Below are 22,917 nucleotides of genomic sequence, written 5' to 3'. Positions count from 1 at the left end.
TTCTAGAATAAAAGCCAGATTCTTCCATTTGACATATAAAGTCCTTTGCAATTTGGCTATATCCTATAACTTTAAAGTTTTATGTCATATTACTCACTTTTTGTTGGGGATTTGTAAGGATGTAGAGGGCCACAGGCTGTTCATGAGGTCTCACTGATGGGCGGAGGCCCCTCTTGGGTGCTGATCTAGGAGCAAAGGTCGCCTGGTTCGGTGCTCCATTCTGTGGATCTTTAACAATCTTTAACTCCCCTAGTTATTGTATGGTCATTAGCAGTCTATTCTGGGATTGGAGTCAGATAAGTGCACAAGATGTGCATGCACTGTCCTTAGCACAGCATGAGCTCTATGTCATTGTAACTTGAGAAGAAGTTCCTGTTACTTTACTACTTAAGTGAATGCTTTGCAAAAATAAAGTGGAGATGCTTCCATCTTGTCTCCTGCCTCATCAATGCGCATTTGAGATAGAAGGTTAAGCTGGCCTTATCCCTTCAAAGTTAGTATAGGATCCTTGCTCTTGTGGTGAGCTGAATTAGTTGTGCAAGACACAGAATAAATTTTAAAATGTGTCAAACTTTTTTTGAGAAAGCCAGTTAATAAACATTTACCAGCACACACAAAAATAAATAAATAAAATAAATGAATCCTATTGATGTTTTCTGATCCTACATCACAGTCATTTGTGCTCCATTATATGGATCTTTAACAATCTTTAACTCCCCTAGTTATTGTATGGTCATTAGCAGTTTATCTGTGATTGGAGTCAGATAAGTGCACAGGATGTGCATGCGCTGTCCTTAGCACAGCATGAGCTCTACGTCATTGTAACTTGAGAAGAAGTTCCTGTTACTTTACTAACTTAAGTGAATGCTTTGTTCAAATTAAGTGGAGTTAAGTCCATCTTGTCTCCCCCCTCATCAATGCGCATTTGAGATAGAAGGTTAAGCTGGCCTTATCCCTTCAGAGTTAGTATAGGATCCTTGCTCTTGTGGTGAGCTGAGTTAGCTGTGCACAACAACTTTTGTGTACTCTATGCTGATCTCCAAACTCAACATTCAATTTCTCATCTCCATACCTTAACATAGGCCATCCCTAGGATTAGACCAACCTCACTGCCCCACCCCTTTTTCTCTTAGAATTTTCAATTTCCTTTAAGACTCAACTTGGGTATTACCTCCTCCAAGAAGCTTTCATTGATTCCCCTAGTCATTTACCTTTGTCATCTCTTCAAATTAATTTACTTTTCACATTTGTTTGCTTTTGTCTTTGTATCTTTTGTATCCTTTGTATTCTTAGACCTAGCACAGAACCTTGTGCAGTGTAAATACTTAACAATAATAGCTAGCATTGACATAGCTCCTACTACATGCCAGGCACTGTGCTAAATAATTTACAAATATTATTTCATTTGATTCTCACAACAACCCAGGGAGGTAGGTGCTAGTATTATTCTCATTTTATGGTAGAAGAAACGAGGCAAACAGAGGTTAAGTGACTTGTCCAAGGTCATACATCTAAGAAGTATGGACCTCAAATGCTTGTTAAATTGAATTGAACTGAGAGTAGGAACTATGGACTTCCCTTATCTCTGGTGGTGGTAGTAGTAGTAGTAGAAGCAGCAGCAGCAACAGCAGTAGTAGTAGTAGCAACAGCAGCTAGCATTTATATACCACTTTAAGGAAAATTATCCAATTTGATCTTCACAACAGCCTGTTGAAGTGTGTGCACATATGAACCTTTGATGGGGTTATTATTTTAAAGTATAGCTAGATGCAAATGTATTATATCTCCCTATTAGACTGTAAATTTCCATGAGTGTAAAGGATCACATATTACACATTATTGTATCTCTCCTTCTTCCCACATCCTATTGAGCAAAAGTCCTTGCACACTTTAAGTGCTTAATATATATTTGTTGAAATCTAAAAAGAATATGAGCTAGTGGGAAGAAGGAGGGGGGTAGATTAGTTCTTCCTCCTCTTCCCTCATAGCTTCCTTGTCCCTTTTGCCTTTCCTTCTTGCCCCATCTACTCTCTATCTGCCCTATTTTAAATCTTCTAATCTCCCACATTCATTTCACGGGCCCTTTTTTTTTTATTAATTTATTTTGATTTATCAACAATCACTTCCATAAGCTTTTGAGTTTTAAATTTTTCTCCCCCCCCCAAGATGGCACATAATCTGATATATATTCCTATTAAACATATTTTCACATTAGTCATATTATGGAAGAATTAAAACCAATAGGAGTAACCAAAAGAAATAGAAAACAAAACAGAAGAAAAAAATAGCAAATAGTATGCTTCGATCTTCATTCAAACTCCATAGTTCTTTCTTTGGATGTGAATAGCATTTTCCATCATGAGACCTTTGGAGATGTCTTAGATCTTTGCATTGCTGAGAAGGGCTAAGTCTATAAATATTAGTCATTGTATAACATGGCTGTTACTGCGTGCAACATTCTCCTGGTTCTGCTTCCTTCACTCAGCATCAGACCATACAAGTCTTTCCAGGTTTTTCTGAAATCGGCCTGCTCATCATTTCTTATATCACAATAGTATTCCATTACATTCATATACCACAACTTGTTCAGCCGCTCCCCAATTGATGGGAATTCCCTCAATTTCTAATTCTTTGCTACCACAAAAAGAGCTGCTATAAATATTTTTGTACATGTGGGTCCTTTTGCCATTTGTATGATCTCTTTAGGATACAGACCTAGAAGTGCTATTGCTGGATCAAAGGGTATGCACATTTTTATAGCCCTTTGGGCATAGTTCCAAAGTACTCTCCAAAATCGTTGGATAATTTCACAACTCCACCAACAACGCATTAGTGTTCCAATTTTCCCACATCTTCTCCAACATTTATCATTTTCCTGTTTTGTTATGTTGACCTGATAGGTGTGATGTGGTTGGGTGTGATGCCTCAGAGTTGTTCTGATTTGCATTTCTCTAATCAATAGTGATTTAGAGCATTTTTTCATATAATTACAGATGGCTTTAATTTCTTCACTTGAGAAGTACCTGTTCATATCCTTTGACCATTTATCAATTGTGGAATGACTTGTATTCTTATAAATTTGACTTAATTCTTTATATATTTTAGAAATGAGGCCCTTATCAGAGACACTGGTTGTAAAAATTCTATCCCAATTTCCTACTTTCCTTCTAATCTTGGTTGCATTGGCTTTGTTTGTGCAAAAACTTTTCAATTTGATGTAATCAAAATTACCCATGTTGGATTTCATGATGTTCTTTGTCTCCTATTTGGATATGAATTCTTCTGTTCTTTAGGTGATAGGTGAACTATTCCTTGCTCTCCCAGTTTGCTTATAGTATGAGCCTTTTTATCTAAATCATAAACCCATTTTGACTTTATTTTGTTATATGGCATGAGATTTTGGTCTATGCCTAGTTTCTGCCATACTCTTTTCTAGTTTTCCTGGCAGTTTTTGTCAAATAGTGAGTTCTTATCCCAGAAGCTGGGGGTTTTGGGTTTATCAAATAGTAGATTACTGTAGTCATTGACTACTGTGTCTTGCATACCTAACCTATTCCACTGATTCACCACTCTATTTCTTAGCCAGTACCAAGCAGTTTTGATGATTTCTGCTTTATAATACAATTTAAGATCTGGAACAGCTAGGCCACCCTCCCATGCATTTCTTTTCATTAGTTCCCTTGACATTCTGGACCTTTTGTTCTTCCAAATGAATCTTGTTATTTTTTCTAGCTCTATAAAATAATTTTTTGGTAGTTTGATTGGTTCATGGGCTCTCCTTAAAGTAAACAACAAGGCATCCCTTCTAAGGCCCCTTCCAGTTTTAAACCTATGATGCTGTGATACCCAGCCAGCCTCAGCTAAAGGCCACATTTGACACACCCTCAGCCTTGTCATGCTGTTATAAATAAACAGAAATGTTTGTTTCCAGGAACCTCCTGGGGTTCTCCCTCCAGGGTCAGGGCTGAGACACTTATGTGAGTGCATGTGGATCTTTAGCTGTGAGTGTTCATTTATATGGGCATGGGTGCCTAGAGTGCATAAGATGGCCTGTAAGGTCCCTTTCAACACTTTATCTATGATCCACGGACCTAGCTTTGGGCAAGTTCACTCATGGGCAAATTATTTTACCTTTGTGTACCTCAGTTTCCTCATCTTATACAATGCAGGATAATAATACTTGCAGTATTTACCTAACAAGATTATTGTGAAGACAAAAGGAAATAATGTGCATATAGTGGGGTCATCCCCCTCTCTTTTGTCATGAATTGGGATCAAAGTCCTCATTTTTGGTGTAGATCAAGCTGGGGGAAGGGAGGGTTGACTGTAGCCAGGTATGACTCATTGTTGAGAGACTTGCACTTGTAGATGACTTTGAGTCTGCTTGTTGGCTGTGGACTAGAGAAAGTGATGTCTCAATAAATGTTTAAAAGGGAGTAGCCAGACCCAGATCTCTCTCTTCCTTTCTAGCTGTATTTGAGAGTCGGGTAGCTGGTCTCCAGATGGCTGGATGCCAGTACGTGGCAACCTAAGTACCTGTCTGTCTCCCACTAGATAAGCCTCAGCCTGGATTTGAGCTGCCTTTTTTGGGCTTACTCTTTCCTGATTTTAGGCATGTGAGTATTGAATCTGAAGTAATGTTCAGGATTGGACCTGATCTTGTGCATTTGAGAAGTCAGGAAGTCCTAAGTCTCACCAGGTTGTAGCTTTTTCTTTTTGTCAGGGCAGTGTGGAGAAATGTTCCCAGCAATTAGTGAAGTGCTCCTAAAAAGGACAGCCATTGACAAAAAGATAGGCCCTAGTCTGCTCACTTTACCGGGAGACATCTAACTGAAATTGTCTGGACAGTACTGGGAGTTGTTTGAACAGAGTACAAAGCTGTGGCAAAAATGTAAAATACCTAATCAGCAGTTCTGCCAACTTTTATGTTCCCATGAGGTTTACTTATCAATCTCCCATTAGATTGCCACAGTAATTATAAATTAAGTTACTGAATCTTATTTTAAGTTTGTTTTTTGGAATGCTCACATTTGTGAGCATCTAGTGTTTAGCATTCCTTTTGTATGTAAGAATAAATTCCCCTTCTATCCTGACCTACAGGAAAATTGAAGGGGAAAGGGATAAGAGAAGGGGGTGGGAAATAGAAGGGAGGGCAGATTAGGGGAAGGGGCATTCAGAACTCACACCATCTTGGGGTGGGGAAAGGGACGAGATGGGGAGAAAATTTGGGACTCAAAATCTTCTGGAAGTGAATGTTGAAAACTAAAAATAAATAAATTAATAAAATTGGAAAAAAATAATGAATTCCCTTTCCTGTATCTGATTCATAATGTTCATTTGGTGCCTTTTCACTCTCCTTTGGGGAGGCCCTAGTAATGAGTCATACCTGTTAAGCTCCAAGTAAACTCATCCTTGAGGCCTCCCTGTGGGGACTTAATTAACCAAAAAGTATAAGAAAAGTGAGTAACTGCCTTCATTAGAGACCAAATTCCTCAGGATTGAAGCCTGCCCAGATGGCAGGCCTAGGCACAGAGCAGGGAGTGAGTGTAATACCCTCCACTCTTATAGGAACCCAGGAGCAGCTCTTCAAATATAAAATATAATAGTATACAAATATAAAGTACTTTGCAAATCTTAAAGTACCACATAAATACCAGATATTATCATTATTTGTGAGACAGCAACCTGTGGTGATCCAAGGTTAGAGAGCCTGCCTTGGAAACAGGAATCTTGGGTTCAAGATCTGCCTCTGACACATGCTATATGACATAGGTAAATCATATGTCAATCATAGGCAAATCATGCTAGATGACATGGGTAAATCACTTTTCAGAGCCTCGTTTTAACTCTTTAACATTCTAAATTATAAATGAGTTGATGATCTACTTTGGTGGAGGGAGTTTCCATACCTGAATTTCCTTGAAGGATGAAATCATCGATTTAGGCCTGTCACAGCTTCCCCCTCCCCCCTCAAATGCCAATCTATCTTCAGACATGTCAGTTTCCTCCTCTGAGTCTGACATCCTCTGTAAAATTCGAGTATTGGACTGGACGGATGGTCATTAAGGTTGCTTCTAGCCCTAAGTTCTATGATCCAATTTGCGTGTGATTGAACCCTTGAGCTCCCAGCTTCTTACCCCGCTGCAGGACCATCTGTTCTGATTCGAAGGCCCTCCTGTAACGTCAATTTTCCGGGGCAGAAAGTCTGACTGAGAAAGGAAATCCCAAGTTGGAGGTTGAGGGGAGCTGGCTGGGCAGTGGCAGGTGGAAAAGCCTAGGCGCTAATACCAGGACAGCCTTTGGAAGGAGGAGTCAAGAGGAGAGGAGGGGAGGGGCTCGAGAGTCCTGGAAGTCCGGCAGCTCCTGGGCCAAGCACAGCCTAGCGGGGTCCCAGAGGGCGCCCGGGTGGCAGCTCCGCTGCTGCAGCTGAGCAGGGGCGGGGGGCCCGCACGCCGCTGGCCCCCTAGGGCACCATGGACTGGCTGACTCAGCGCTGCCCGCCGCTTGCTGCCCAGAGCTGCCTTCGCCCCGGCTGCCTCTCCTGGCTCCTGGTGAGTGCCCGGCCCGAGGGAGGGTTTCCCTAGGACCTTAGGAATCTTGGGATTCAAAGTCCCACGGGACCATGGCAATCTAGTTCAACTTACTCATTTTATGGATGGGGAGACCGATTCCCAAAGAGGGCAATAAACTTGCTCAAGGTTACACAGGTGGCATATTTGGTAAACTCTAAACCTGGTTTTCGGACTCCAAATCCAGTCTGTTTCTAAAACACAGCCTCTGCCGGTGAAAACTGGGAATGGCCGCCAATACCCTGGGGCAGTGGGTAAATAGTGGGAATCCTCTCCTTTGCCCTTGGAGTGACTGGCGATACCAACAGCCTCCTTCCTCCCTATTGAGTCCTCTTCCTTCCTCTCCCCCCAGCTTGAGAAAACCCTGCTGAAACCGAAGAAAAGTGAAAAAACTGTGAAAAAGGAACCGGTATCGGTCAGGGCTAAGGAGAATAAAACATTATACATTTTTATATCAAAATCACGTTTAAATTAATTTTATTGCATTTATTTTATCTCATTAAAGGGAATTTTTAAAAATGCAAAATGGAGCTTCTGATTCCTTCAAAACTTCCCACTTTGCTGTTATGCCTATTGTCCCCTGAGCCTGGGGACTAGGCTTTCTTGATAGAAGTGGATCGTGAAGTTGCTTGGGCTACCCCTGGCCCCCAGGGGCTCCGATCTCAGTTTGGACTTTATCCGGTTGGAGTACCTCTGAAATCTGAGGGTACTGAGAAAGCAGGACATGTGGTCGGATGTCTGCTACTCTCTGACTTTCTGTCTCTCCGATATTCTCTTCCAGTTTATCCTTTCTGTCTCCTGTGTGCCTGTCTATCTCTGTTTATGTCTCTCTTGTCCTTCCATACCTGACAAGTAAGAGGGTTAGACTGGATGATTTTTAAGATCACTTCGTACAGCTCTGTCATTCTATGTTCTAAGATCCTTTCAGTTCTGATAGTCTATCATTTAGTCATACATAATCATTTGTTTTTTTAAAAAGACCCTACTGGATGTCATGGTTTGGATCCTTCAAGCAGTTACGTCTTATTTTAGAGCAGTTGGATTGCCAAGTCAGAGGCAGATGAGAGGAAAGATGTGGCTGTGGCGGAGAAAAAAACCAGCCTGCCATTTAGTCAAACTCAGAAAGTAAAGAAATAAAGACGGCAGTCATGCCGTGCCAGAAGACAGGAGCCAGCCAAAGGCAGAGAGACTGGGGAGCAAGAGAGGGAGAACAGAAATGGATTTGAGCAAGGCCAGGGAAAGAGGGTGGAGATCCAGAGATGCCCAAAATGCTGGAGTCCTTCCAGAGAGCTCTGGAGGTACACACTGAGAAAATGCAAGGAAGTCTCTTTTTTGAAGATTTTAATATTTGTCCTCCATATGTATGTGATACTTAACACCACTTCTTACTAAAATAATCATATCTCCCATTTGTATAATGGGAAATTAGATGTTAAAGGACTTAGAAAAAATTAAGTAAAAATACTTTACAAGGTCCTTTAACAGCAATTGTCTTATTTTGAGTCTCACAAAAACCCAATGAGGATAGAGAGTATTATCTATATTTTACAAATAAGGAAACTGAGGCTCAGAGTAGCTAAGTGATTTGCCCAGGGTTACATACTTAGGATCATAGGATTTAGACTTGAAATAGACCTGAGTGCTTACCCAATCTCTTTGATTTATTTTGAGTCCCAAAGAAGTTAAGTCCCAAAGAAGTCCTATGGACTGTCCATATCAATCAAACATGGGATTTGAATCCAGGTACTCTGACAGAACTCATGGCCCCTACTCCATCTGGTGTACATTTTAGAACTGGGAGTGGGAGGAGTATATAATCAGACATGTTCTCTGGTCAGAAGAAGCTGGAGTTAGACACTTGGCTTCCGGAAATCAACTTCACAGTTCCACAATAGTAATGATGTGGTTGGATGGGAGTTTGTCTGAAGGGGGTTTTAATGGATAAAGCTAATGAGACTTTAGGCTATATTAAGCAAAAAAGGTACAGAACTAGGGAAGTGATATTCCCTGTCTTTTGCCCTGCTCAGAGCACATCTAGAATTTTAGGAAGGACGCTGATAGGCAGGGAAAGGTACAGAGGAGGGCACGTAGAATATTGAAGGGCCTTGACAACATGTCATGAGGATGGGTTGAAGGAACTAGGGGTATTTGGCACAGGGAACAGAAGACTCAGATGATAACTGTCTTCAAGTATTTGGAAAGCCTACATGTGAAAGAAGGATTTGACTTTTTCTGCTTATTTCCATGGGGCAAAACTAAGAGCAGTGAGTGAGTAGAAATTTCAGAGAGATGGATTTAAGCTTGATGTAAGAATGACTTTCTAACATTTCAAGCTATACTCGAGTGCAATGAGCTGTAGCTGAGTGCACTGAGCTTCCCATAACTGGAGGTATTCAAGCAAAGACTAAATGACAACACTAGGGAGGAGATTTTAGAGAGTGTTTTTGTTCAGGCAGAGTTTGGACCAGACAGATGTTCTCTGAGATACTTTCCAATTCTGAGATCACGTGAGCCTGTAAGACAGGCAGATAGGTGACTGAGGCTGAAGAAATCAAGAGAATCTTCAGGCAGGTACTTGGCCAATGCAGGTACCATAATCTTAAAGTAGGTTAGGGGATGGAGCCAAAAAAAAAATTGAAGGTTCTAATTCCTCTTGTGAGCATTGACCTTCACATTCGGACCTCACATAGTAGCTTGTTATGCAATTATTTAGTGCATTTACCCTGTAATATTGTATGTTTGTGTTTTATCCATCTATGAAATTATAAGCACTCTGAAGGCAGGGACCATGTTTTACCCAAACTTTGTATCTCTCTAGTTCCTAGCACAATGTTTTATACACTGGAGATGCTTAGTAAGTGTTTGTTGAATGAACGGAAGGGAAAACATTTATGTTATGCCTGCTATGTTCTAGCACTGTGTTAGGGACTTTTTACAAATATTGTCTCATTCAACCCTCACAATAATCCTGAGAGGTAGGTGGTATTATAATCTCCATTTTACGGTTGGGGAAACTGAGGCAGGCAGCAATTAAGCAACTTGCCTAAAGTCACACAACTAGTAAGTCACATTTGAATTCTGGTCTTCCTAATCCAAGGCCCAGCCCTCTATCCACTGCACTACCAGCTGCCTCAATGCATGAATAAGTGAATGAATGAGTGAATGTGGTTCCATAATGTGGTTTCTCTGAAGGGTTGAATAGACATAGGCAGTCTTGACCCATGTGCCCTGACTTTTCTCTAGGTGGTGATGGCCTTCCTCCTCTCATACCCTGTGCTGAGGACCATCAGCCTCCAACTCCACTCAGCGGTTACTGGCAGCTACCTCTCTGGGACTCACTCAGTTGCCTTTGTCAACTGCCCCAATGAACAGATCGCCAAAGATATAGCAAGGTAGAGTGACGGGATATAGGGCGTAGGGGTCCATTTTGTGGGCTAGAAGATGTCAGAGCTGTTATATTGCCTTAGGAGTGGGGCTTTGTTTGTTCCCTTTCTAGGCTAAAACTACTCAGCCCTACACATTTTGGAGTCAAGGAGATATGACTTGATGGACCCTTTGGTCTCTGTGAAAAGAAAGTTAAATAACAATAATAGCTCACATTTATATTGTGGGATAAAGTTTGCAAAGCACTTCACATATATTATTTCATTTGCCCTATACTAATGTAAGGTGCCATTGCTGTTTTCATTTGGCAATCAGTTAGCAATGGTCTTTGAAAGTGAAGTAGGGTTATTTATAATCATAATCCCTTTTCTTTTAATACTGCTTTATAGTTTCTTTATCAAAAAACAGTATTGGTGTCCTTTGTTTTTACATAGCCTAAATTTCACCGCTTTTCACACTATATCCTTCCTCTTCCCCCTCCCAGAGAGCCATTCCTTAGAGCAAATAATTTCACTTCATAATTTTCAAATCACTTTCATATTTTTTCCCATTTTATCCTCAAAACATCTCTGTGAAGTAGGCAAGGGTGAGTACTATTATTCCCATTTTACAGATGATGGAATTGAAAGACCTGGGACCAAGACCTAGGTTCCCCTATCTAACTCTGTAATCCAGCGCTCTTTCTACTAACTACACAAGTACTGATGCTAGAACAATAATATTTATATAGTACTTCAAGAGTTTCAAGGTGAGATAGGGGGAGTACAAGTACCATCCTCATTTTACAGATGGGGAAATTGGGTCTCAGAAGGGTGAAGTGACTTGCTTAGAGCATAGCTGGTAAGTGTCATTGCCAAGAAACAAATCCAGGTCATTTGACTCTAGTAGCACTATTCTTTCCACTAGATCTGTGTATTAGACCCCCTAATACACACACACACACACACACACACACACACACATCCTGAAGTTCATACTTTGAATTGGTTTTTTAAAATTTTCCAGATTCAGCCTCAGAGATGCTAATTAATGTCAAATGGAAAGAACGCCTAGAATTGGGGTTCATATTCCTTCAAGAGTATTTAAAGTATTTAAGGACTTCCCTACTGTCAGTTTTTCTTTAGGGGGTGTGGTGGGTAAAAGAGGAAATAACTGAGGAAAACAAAGGTTTGACCTTCTGGGCATATCGATTTATTAAGCAATGAATGCCAATTGCCTAACATTGAGACCAGGCCCTTTCTCAGCTTAAGATTGGGCCTGGAATACAGAGGGAGACAGACTTTTATACACTGAAAACAGTTAAACACATAGGGCCAATTAATTAAAAGGAAATGATACAACATTAGTAATCTGATTTCTAATTGTATGAAAGATTAGGGACTTCCCAAGTTGGGGCAGGGAGAGAAGAGTGAACAGGTGAAAAAGAGGTGTCCCGCTCCCCCTAAGTGTAAACAATAACTGATCAGTCAGTATGGGGCCAGTTTTCAGATAAGGCATATGAGTTACTTGAGATTGTGAGAAAACTTGAGTCAGCCTTTTGATCTGGCTGAGCTCTTGGTCAGCATATCCTAGGTCCTTGGTTAAGGGGTTTCTAAATAGCAGGTAGAGGTGGTCCAGTTTCCTAGCCAGGCAGGGCTGGGTTCAAACAATGCAATAAAATTTTCTCCCACTTCCCATGATTGAATAAAGTTTTCTCATAATACAGAAATTGGACCAGACCCATAATTGAATAGAAACTAAGCTAGCTCCAGAATTGAATCAGAAGATGGTATCAGTGTGGTTCACTCAATTCCCACACTTAACCACTTGGTGTCCTAATCTTCTCAATTCCCTCAGGGTTAATTGAATCAAAATGTTAGGAGCTGGGAATACAGCATATTAGAGTTGGACGTGATCTTAGAGGTCATCCCATCCAGCCCCAGTCTGAAGCATGAATCCTCTTTACAAAATTCCCATCAAGTGGCCAGCTAGTTTGATGGGGTGACCCTTTAAATCCTGAGGTAGGTCATTCCACTGGAGATGGGGCCCATTTCTAGGAAATTATTTCTTATGCCAAACCAAAATCTCCATCCCCATAACTTCCTATTGCTTTGAGTTTTGCCCTCTGGGGCCAAGTAGAACAAGCCCATTTCCTCTTCTGTTAGCCCAAGATAACCTTACATGGTATTAAAAGACAGCAATAAAGAAAATAGCTACAAAGAGAGCTGGAGGATGGCCCAACCTGGCCTGCTTGGGCCCCCTCCTTTCTAATTCACAGCCCGGCTGTTTTTGCAGTGCTCAAAAAAGAAACAAAATACACCCCCTACCGTCTTGGAGCTAAATGTTCTTTTGTGGAAAATTAATGACAGTGGCAGCTAAGATCAGATCAACTCTGGCCTTGGCTTCATTTTTCCTTATTGAGTCTTTTCCTTTCACTTTCTTCATATTAATATTTAATCTGGAGGACACATAGGACCAGTGGCCCTGTTGGCCTGTAGTACACAGGGACACTATTCATGCTCTTCTCTGAGGCCAGATATGAATTATTCAATGCCCACTTCACCCCAGCCCTGTTCTACGCGACTCTCCCACTATTCCCCATGAAGACCTGTGTTCTCTAAGTCCAGAGGCATACAGTACAGAAACTAGTTCCAGAAACTTTCTGGAATTGCAGGATGTTTTGGGAGGCAAGGTTAGGGTAGCCCATATAGCTGTTCCTCTGAGATCACATTGTTGTCCTCAGAGCATTGGTGTGTCAATTGTCAGACCTGGGTTCTAGTGCCACTTTTGGTATTACCTCATTGTACGACTGTAAGTCACTTCCTTTCTCTAGACCTAAGTTTCTTCATTTGTAAAATGAAAGGGTCTGAACCAGATGACTTTTAGGGTTCTTTCCAACTCTAAATCTTATTATCCTATGAGGGTAATATCTCAAATTTTTATTGTGCTTTAAGCATCTTTCTCACAACTCTGAAGTGGTAAGTGAACATTTTATTTCCCCCTTTTTACAGATTAGGAGATTATGAGGGTGATAGAGGTTAATCTATCTCTAAGTTTCCTTCCACCTTTTCATAGCCTTTCCAAAAGAGCATGCGAGAGAGACTTTGGCTGGGAGACATTTGTAGGATCATAGCTTTAGAGCTACAAAAGACTTTAGAGGCCATGAAGTCCAACCCACTTGTTTTACAAGTGGGGAAACAAGAGGCCCAGAGAGGTTGAGCGATTTGCCCAAAGCCATGCAGATAGTTAGAACTTTTTCTGGTAACTGAGATGAAGCTGGTCACGGCTAGACACTTTTTCCTCTGGTTTCTGGAGCGCCCCTCCTTATGAGGTCAGGCTATGGGACAAAAGGCAAGGACTGGGTCCCTTACTAAGCCCTACTTCCCAGGCAGACAGCCAACAGAGCAAGCACTTTTTTCCTCACAGACACAAGTCTCCTTTCCTCCATGGGGGAGCCTCTCCCCATCTTGTCTAGGTTTCTGGGACATTTTTCCTAAACTGCGGTAGCATTTACTTCACCTTTCACTTGTCACTCATTCAGGACACTTTGCTAGTTTGCATCCCCCAAGAGGACTGCAAACAGGGTACCAAGTTATAGCCTTCTGTCTTCTCTCTCTCTGTTCCTTTCTGTTGCCCCAAAGCATTAACTTATGTTCCAGGGCCAAGTGGTTTCAGAACATAGTCACCAAAGTTCTTGGGAAAGGGAGCTGATCTCTTCTTCCTAAGGGCTACCGACCTGTACAGATTCTAGTTGTGGGTGGCATGAGGCCAGCGAACCTGTTCCTTTGGCTGGGAGAGCTTTTGTTTAGTCTTTTATTTCCTGAGTACAGAAGGAGGGCCTGGCTAATTCTTACATGACTTATTGGTGTGGGTGTGTGTGTATGTTTTGAATTTAAGTCCAATAACAACATTAGACATTTCCCCCAAGTGGCCAGGGGTTGGGGATGGGCCGTTGTGAGATCTGACCTGGCAACGGAGCTGAGTCATTCAACCTTCCCCTCATGATTAGCGAGCTGAGCCATTTCCCCTTTGGCAGAATCATGAGCTATTAAAAAAATAGGATTTAGAGGTGGCAGAGACCTTAGAGATCATCCATTTGGTATAGGTCAGATTTATTTTTTACAGATGAGGAAAGTGAAACCCAGGGAGAAGTGACTGGCTAAAAGTCACACAGGTAAATAACTAGTAGAGCTGAGAATAAAATAGATTCTATGAAACCAAATTCAACATTCCCCATGCCCCATCATACAGTGTTGTGCTGCTTTGGCCTTTCTGCCCCATAGTGGGTTAAATGTCATTTTCTTGCCTCTCAGTCCAGACTTCTGGACTGCCACCCATCTCTGATTAAGCAAATTGAGATTAATCTTGGAGCTTGGCTGTCTGGAGTGAGTAAACTGTCCAGCAGTTGCTGTAGAAACAAGACTGCCCCCTCACCCTCCTTAATACAATTAAAAGATTTATTTAGACTCTGGAATTTTAGTGTTGCCTCTAAGAGTAGCTAAAAGCTAGGGCCGCGTTGTTGGTGCTACTCTAAACAGATAAGTGAACTAGAGCACTGCTCAGACTAGCATTTGAGAGAGGAGAAAATAGGTCAGTTCTAACAGGACAGAGAGACTCAGTTAATATAATAGAAAAAGTTCATTCTGTTGGGTGCACATTTTAAGGCTGACAGAGACGTCAAACTAAGGCTCCCTGGGGGCAGCAAAATGGTATGATGGAAAGAGCATTGGACTTGGAGCTTGTAGTCCTGAAAACCTTGGTTAGAGTCCTGGTTCTGTCAGTGTCCTACTGTGTGATCTTGGGTGAATCATAACACCTTTCTGAGCCTTGGTCCCTTCATCTTTAAAATGGGGCTAGTGGCATTTGTATTTTCTACCTCACCACAACATGGAAACACTCTGTAAAGCTTAAAGCCCTATTGAATGAGTGTTGTGGTAATTTCTGCCCCTGCCTTCTTGGGCTATAGGTTTTTCTATCCCAGGACATACTTTTACCTTGAACTTTTAACAACCCCTTCTTCCAATGGGTAAGGCTTTTCTGAGGGGCTCCTTTTTCACTAGGCCTCGGGGGAAAAGAGGTTGTTCTCCCTAGCACTCTTCCTTGGAGCTACGGGTGTGCTGGGGTCAGCTCCAATCAGTCTGCTGATTGTTAAATTTTCTTTGGGAGTGTTTGTACTTTAGAAATTGGCAAATGCTATAAGTCAGGGCTTCGGTGGTTGTTTTGTTGATTGCCTAGATTTAAGAAGTGATGGAGGAAATGATAATAATGCAGCTTAAGCTTAAAAGTATGTCTTATTTACAGTGGGGTTTTTTTTCTTTAGAGAGCTGGTTAGTAAACGTTTAACAGCATACTTCTTGGAGCTAAGTTTATCCCCAAGAGGCCAGTCCACAGGTCAAAGATACTGGATTTTAGCAAAGAATTGTTTTCTGAATCACTCACTTTCCCCCTCCTTTCTCTGCCTCAGGACCATCCTAGATAAGAAGCTGGCTGCCTGCGTGAATATCCTGCCGAGAGCCTCCTCTCTGTGAGTAGGGCCTGCTGTCTCTCCTGGTTCCCACCGCTGGCACTGGGGAAGGGGCTATGGGCAAGACGGGGCTGCGGATTAGCATTATAATCTCCTTGCTGTTCACCCCAGGAGCCCTCAGAGAAGCCTGTCTGAGGCCCCAGAACAACACCAGAGCCAGGAGCCGATCCTTTTGCCATGGCACTCACTTGCTCCAAACCCTTCCAAAGCTCCCCATCACTCCCAAGATAAAGACAGGGTTGAGAGCTGGAAGGGACTTCTAGAAGAAGAGGTCTTTGAGGCTAGGGAAGGGTCTAAACCTTTTGGGTTGGCAAAGGTTTCATTTTGGCAGTCTGGTAAAGCCTGTGGACCCCTTTTAATGCATAAAATGAAGTATATCAGGTTACAAAGGAAACCAACTATATGGTAATAGTTATAAAAACAATTTCTTTTAAACAAGGTAATGGGTCCGAGGTGAAGAACCCCTGTTCTAGTCCATCCCCCTCATCTGATCTAAGTAAAATCTGAGGTCAAAATAGATGAAGTCCAGTCTTAAAGCTCAAAGGCAGTAAGTTGAGGATTCTGAATTCAAATCCAGATCCTCTGACTCCAAGTCCAGTACCTTACACCGCACCCTGACCAGATAACAAATCCCCTACAGTTTGTAACACAAAATCATTTCTGTAATACTGCTGGTCTCAAAAATGCTCCATTGCCTGGACTGTGGTAGCCATTTGATGTTTGGTTGGATATTTGAACCAAGAAACCGAATATATGGAAATTAAAGTCAACATAATCCCTTGGGAAATTTGAGGAATGGATGGCACATTACCAAATAGATCACTGACCTAGAAGTCAGGGACTGGTTTCACATCCCAGGTCTGCTATTAACTGGTGGTCACTGGGCAAATCACTTAATTTCTGAGCACTCAAAAAAAGAGTGTTGGGTAGGGGGAGTGGGGGGAAGGAAACTGAATGCGGTGGAATTCTAACAATCAGCAATATCCTAGAAGAAGAAAGGAAAAAATGCATCTTTCCTCCTCTTCCTCCTCCTTCTCTTTTTTCTTCTCTTCCTCTTTGTCCTCCTCTTTCTCCTCTTTCTTCTTTTCCTCCTCCTCTTCCTTTTCCTCCTCTTCTTTCTCCTCCTCTCCTTTTCTCCCTCTTCTTTCTCCTCTTCCTTCTCCTCCTCCTCTTTCTCCTCCTCTTCCTCCTTCCAGAGGTAGGGCCCTGTGGATTTGGAGCACTGGGTATACAGGCTCAGTTGATATATTGGTTATTTTTGCTAAATTTCTTTTCCTTTTTTTAAATTGTGACAAAGGAAAGCTCCCTGGGGAGTAGAGAAAGAAGGGATACTTTTAGAAATAAAAATAATGTAAAAATGAAATATATCAAACATTTTTAAAAATATGAGAGTGTTGTACTAAGTGATTTCTAAAGTCCCTTCCAGCTTTAATAATCTGTGAATTATGACATGTTAGGATTCTTGCACACTACTGGGAATTGGGTCCCTCACACAATATTTGTTTCCTCCCCCTGGCATTTAAAGGCCTCTATAGCCTGGCCAAACATATTTCCTACTATGCTCCTATGTGAAGCCTCTGATCCATCTAAATTGGTATCTCTTCATTGTCCTCCCACACATATCACATGGCTAATGCTGGAATGCATTCTGGAATACCCTTTACTCCTTCTGTATTCTGCAAGGCCCATCTCATATCCTTTTTTTCCACACAGCTTTCCCTTTCCTCTACAGCTTTCAGTGTTTCCCTCAGCCTCAGAACCCATCACTTTAACTGCCTGAATCACACATTTCATCATTAATCATAACCAGGCACTTCCTGTATATCATTGCCCCTACTGACATCATTTCACTAGAAAGTTGTTTATATGTTATAACCAAGGGTGTGCTTGCAAATGTTTAACAACTAGCTCTCCAGAGGAAAAAAGGCAGCGAGATACCCTTAAGTTCAATCTGCATTATTAATATTTACTCTGCCATGTTCTGAAATCCAGACAATCACTAACAACAATAGAATCCAAGTCCTGATTTTTAGCATTTGCCAATTTTTGAGGCATAAATACTCCCAATGAAAATTTAACAATCTGCTCTTGTGAGACCAGTTTGAGCTGGCTCCAGCACATCGTTGGTTATAACTAAATCTTGCTGTTAGATCACTTGCTCAGGCGCATAATTCTAACATCACTCTTTCCTGTGAGGCTCACATCCCTTTATAACATCATTTTCTCTTTACTGACTTCTTGCTCTACCGATTAATAGCCTTAGAAAGGGTATGCCCATACTACCATTGTGCTGAATGTCTTAAGAGACATATTACTTATCATAGGATCTGGCACCAGAAGGGACTTTAGAGATCACCTAGACCACTCCCCTCCTTTTCTTTAAGATAAGGAAATTAAAACCCAGAGAGGTTTAGCTGACTTGCCTAAGGTTACATAGGTAAGTAGCTGAGCTAGTATCTAAACCCAGGTTTGCTGATTCTAAAACCAATTCTTCCCTTTCCATGCTACCATAGGGACTTTTGTGGTGATCTGCCTTTACCTTATTTCCTATCCAATCTATCCTTGACACTGATGCTGAACTAATCTTCCTAATTTGCTGTTCTGACTATGTACCTTTTTGTCTACTTCTTAGTGATACCCTCTAAGAAGGATACCATGACCTGGAGGGTGGGTGAGCAGTAGTATGGCCAGGAACCTAGGAAACTATGTCATATGAGGAGCTACACAGAAAGCTAGAATAAATAGCCTGAAGAAAGGGGAGGCAGGGAGAAAGGGAAGGATAGGATTACTTGTTTTCCGATATGTAAAGAAGCTGTTCGGTGCATGGAGTAAGCTTCTTTATTCTCTATGGAACTAAGGACAGTAGGAGGAAGTCACAGGAAGGCAGATTTGGGTTCCTTTAAATACAGAACTTACTAACAATTAGAGTTGTCGTCCAAAAATATAACAGGAATTAGCGAGTTCTCTGTCACTGGAAATATCCTGGATGAGCACTTGTCATGGATTCTATATAGGGAGTTCCCAAATAAAGAAAAAAAGTTGAGTCTTTTCCGGTCCCTTCTGGCCCCAAGATTCTAGGATTTTATATTCTCTCTCTCTATGGTTAGAAATCCTTATTAAAGGGGATAGGGAGGTTTTAAAATTTCCTTCTCATCTTAGTCATTTTTTAAAAAGTTTTAAAATTTAAACTTAAATATAAAATATGAAAAGAAAGAAAAAACATTGTCATGTGCACAGCAGAACAGAAGAGAATTCAATATAAAGCAATAAATTTCCATTTCAGGAAAACCATTATAATGAATATTGCACATAACTTTCAAAGCTGTCCGTCTTTTCTTTGCTTCCTAGTATGTTTTCATTTGTCTTCTGCTGTGCACTTTTTACTTTATTTTTCCCCCTTCCTCCCCACTCCCAAGAAGGCTACAATTAAGTGTATATACACACACACACACACACACACACACACACACATATATATATATATATATATATATATACACATACATAGATATCCATAAATATACACATAAATACTCAAATGCACATACATACAACTGCATTATGCTTATTTCCACTTGTCATCTGTTTCTCTGAAGGTGGATAGCACCTTCCTTTGTAAGTCCAAATCTTTCCACATTTTTCTAAATCTACCAGCTCATCATTTCCTACACCACAACAATATTCCGACCCAATCACATACTATTTGGGAGATTATCTATGAGCGTTTTTTCCTCAATTTTCTGCATTCTCTCTATTCTTGGCTACATAGGTTTTATTTATACAGGAAAATTTTTATTTAAAATAATCAAAATTATCCATTTTGCACTTCAACACTGCTTTCACCTTAGAATATGGTTTAAGGTCTGATACTACTGAATTTAGTTCCTTCACATCTTTTTTTTCTCTGGTTTCCTTTAAGTTCCTGACCCTCTGCTCTTCCAAATGAAGTCTGTTATTATTTTTCTGACCCAATAAGATAATTTCTTAGTAATTTAGTTGAGATGGTATTGCATAAATAGATTAGTTAGGTTAAATTGTCATTTTTTTATTATATTAGCTTTACCTACCCATGCACAATAAATATTACTTTAATTATTTAGACCTAACTTTGTATAAAAGGTGTTTTGTATTTATATTTTTATAGTTCCTAGGTCTGTTTTGGCAGGCCTACTCTCACTTTTTTTTAATGCTGTCTAGTTATTTTATATGGTCTAAAACTACTGATTAATATGGCTGACACTTGGTATAGTTTCCCTATTTTTCTCTTTTGATTAAATCTGATTTTAGCTCTAACTTTGTCTGAGATCATAATTACTATCCCTGCTTTTTTACATAATAAATTCTACTCCTGATATTTATTTTATGTTTGTGTGTAGCTCTAATTTTTATAGCATTTCCTGAAAGCAACATATTGTTAAGTTCCAATTTTTAATCTGCTATCAGTTTCCATTTTGTGGGTAAATTCATCCAATTCACATTCTAAACTGTAATTACTTGTTGCATATTTTCCTCACGATCCTTCTCACCCTATTCCTCTTCCTCTTCACTCCTCTACTTTGCTTCTACCCACTACCTTGCCCTCCTATTCCTTAACCTACTCACCCTTCAAGAATCCCTTCCTTATTCTCTCCCTCCACCCTATCCCCTTAGCCTCTTATTTCATTCTGAATTTAGAAGATTTTTATACCCTTCTAAATATATATGTTGTTCCCTCTTTATTCCATTCCCTTCAATCTACACACCCTTCTATGCCCCACCTTATCCTATTCCCTATCCCTCCCTTATCCTCTCCCCATCTCCTTACCCTCTTATTTCTTTTCTGTTTTGTGAGGCATTCGAGGTTAAGTGACTTGCCCAGAGTCACACAGCTAGTAAGTGTCAAGTGTCTGAGGTCAGATTTAAACCTAGGTCCTCCTGACTCCAGGGCTAATATTCTATCTACTGAGCCACCAAGCTGCCCCCATCTTAGTCATTTTTAACTAGCAAGAAATGAGCTGATAGTATAGGGTTAGGGGAATGGCATTTCAGGAGAGCTCTGCCTAACCTTAAAGCAGGATAATATTTTTCTATAATTTTGTTAACTCTTCTAGGTACTTTTGGAAGGGAGAGATTGAAGAAGCCACTGAAATCCTTTTGGTAAGTGTCAGTACCAGTCCAGATCTAAAGGTCTGGGGCAAGGTGGAGTAAGTAATGAAGAGAAACACCCCGCCCCCCTTAATCATTTTTCCATTTTTAAAACAGAAGTCTCATAAAGCCATAAAATGTTAAGCCTGAAAGAAACCTTATATTATAGAACGTCAGAGCTGAAATGGACCTAAGAACATGCAATATTCAAGCAGGAAAGGGCCTTAGAAATCACTTAGTGTGATCCCTTTTATTTAATAGATGAGGAAGGGGCATATTTCCACCTCTGCCAAGTTTTGTGTGTAAGTGCTTGGGTCATTCCTGAGGACCTTAGTGGAAATCCATAGTTTCATAGTCAGGGAGAAAAGCTGCCACCCCCTAGCTCATCAGAAGTGAAACTGATATCACATGATCTGGAAATGAATTTCTGAAACATTGATGTTTCTCTTGAACAGTTAGTGAAAACGAAGACTTCAAAAATACATGAACTCTCTAACTACATCAGGTGAGACTTCTCTCTTTCCATCAGCTTATCTCTTATCCCTTCCCTTCAGCTGTTCGGTCAAGGAGCTGAATCTGATGAATGTCACAAATATAACCTAAGGCAGGATGCTTAATGGAACCTGTGCATGCAACAAGCATTCCACTTAGTAGGGTGTGTGTGTGTGTGTGTGTGTGTGTGTGTGTGTGTGTGTGTGTGAGAGAGAGAGAGAGAGAGAGAGAGAGAGAGAGAGAGAGAGAGAGAGAGAGAGAGAGAGAGAGAGAGAGAAAGAGAAGCAACATAGTAGATTGAATAGAATGCAGGACTTGGAGTCAGAAAGGCCCAGCTTCAAACTCTTCCTATGATACTAACTAGCTGTACGGGAGTCACCTCATCCCCCTGAGCCCCAGCTGTTCTCTGAGACTAATTTATTAGGTCAAAGATGAGCTGTGATCTGCTCTGATACTCCAGTGATGAAACCACAGATCCTGTAAATATCAGAGAGCAAAAGTCTCCTTTGCTCTGTGTGTCAAGAACCTTGATGAGGACAGAGGCTACAGGTTAAACAAACAAAACCCAGTATGATCTACTAAACAGCTCTTGGCTAGTGGATCGTAGATGACGTACATACATCTATGAAGATCTCAGGGTTTCTTTCTCAAGAGATATCTCCAACCATACTTACTCAGCTCTTTTCTCTTCCTTTAGATCAGTTCATCCTTTTGAAATTCCTGAGCTCTTCAGCCTACCCATCGACCAAGGAAACCCTCTTTATTTAAAGTGGATTGAGGAAGGGGTAGCTGAGGACTGAGCAGAGGCCCACTCTGCTTTCTGGTGTGACAGTTCTCACACTGTCTTTCCTATTGGGGAGAGCTCGGTAGAGAGCTTGGCAGGAGAGACAGTTGCTGTCCCTGGGATTGCAATACATTTAGAAGATAATTAACTTATGGATTCTGATGCTTATGTTAGCTCTTTGCCTATTCCAGGTAATGAGCAGAAGAGGTGAAAGCATATTGAATGGGAAAGAAGATAACTATGTACTTCAACCCCTCCTCTCCCCTCATGATGAGAGTTTAATTCTTTAAGGGGATGGTTGTGAGCGTTCCACCCTGCCTCTCTTGCCTGTCACCCACTACCACACAGACTTACAGATGTACCACCAGCCCATGGAATGTCCCCTTTTCACAGAATGGAGCCCTTAGTAAAAAATGGGAACTAGGCTGAATTGGGTCTGCTTTTCAGTTGTCTTTATTGCTTCTGTTAGGAAGAGACCTGGTAACTAACTAATTCATCCTAAGGTTCTAGAAGCTAGATGTGTTTCTCCCTCAAAGGGAATTTTTTTTTCCTTTTTAAATATTTTATTTTTTCCCAATTACATAAATTCTCTCCCATCCTCCCTCCCCTCCCCCCATTGAGAAGGCAAGCAATTTCATATACATATGCAGTCATGCGAAACATATTTCCATATTAGCCATGTTGTGAAAGAAAACACAGACCAAAAAAATCCACAAGAAAAATAAAGTTTTTTTAAAAAGTATGCTTTGACCTGTATTCAGACTATATCAGTTCTTTCTCTGGAGGTAAATAACATTTTTCGTCATGAGTCTTTCAGAATTGTCTTAGATCATTGTATTGCTGAGAATAGTTAAGTCATTCACAGTTGATCATCATACAATATTGCTGTTACTCTGTACAATGTTCTCACTTCACTTAGCATCAGTTCGTGTAAATCTTTCCAGGCTTTTTTTTTTTTGGTTAGGCAATGGGGTTAACTGACTTGCCCAGGGTCACACAGCTAGTAAGTGTTATGTGTCTGAGGCCGGATTTGGACTCAGGTCCTCCTGAATCCAGGGCCA

General features: G+C 40.9%; 1 protein-coding gene across 1 annotated transcript; it reads left to right on the top strand.

The window, feature by feature from the left end:
- The first annotated feature begins 6,316 nt into the window (after positions 1–6,316).
- LOC110211355 (protein CutA homolog) lies at positions 6,317–22,598 on the top strand. Its single transcript, XM_020990603.2, has 6 exons — positions 6,317–6,551; positions 9,813–9,961; positions 15,397–15,456; positions 20,547–20,592; positions 21,036–21,085; positions 21,770–22,598. Exons 1-6 carry the CDS (start codon positions 6,474–6,476, stop codon positions 21,870–21,872), a joined length of 486 nt encoding a protein of 161 aa, XP_020846262.1. The 5' UTR covers positions 6,317–6,473; the 3' UTR covers positions 21,873–22,598.
- Positions 22,599–22,917: the final 319 nt, after the last annotated feature.

The sequence above is a fragment of the Phascolarctos cinereus genome, unplaced genomic scaffold, assembly GCF_003287225.1.
Source record: "Phascolarctos cinereus isolate Bilbo 61053 unplaced genomic scaffold, phaCin_HiC Scaffold_2;HRSCAF=192, whole genome shotgun sequence".
Taxonomy (NCBI): domain Eukaryota; kingdom Metazoa; phylum Chordata; class Mammalia; order Diprotodontia; family Phascolarctidae; genus Phascolarctos; species Phascolarctos cinereus.
The sequence above is the reverse complement of the archived record's forward strand: the minus strand, read 5'-3'. Positions and strand labels throughout refer to the sequence as shown.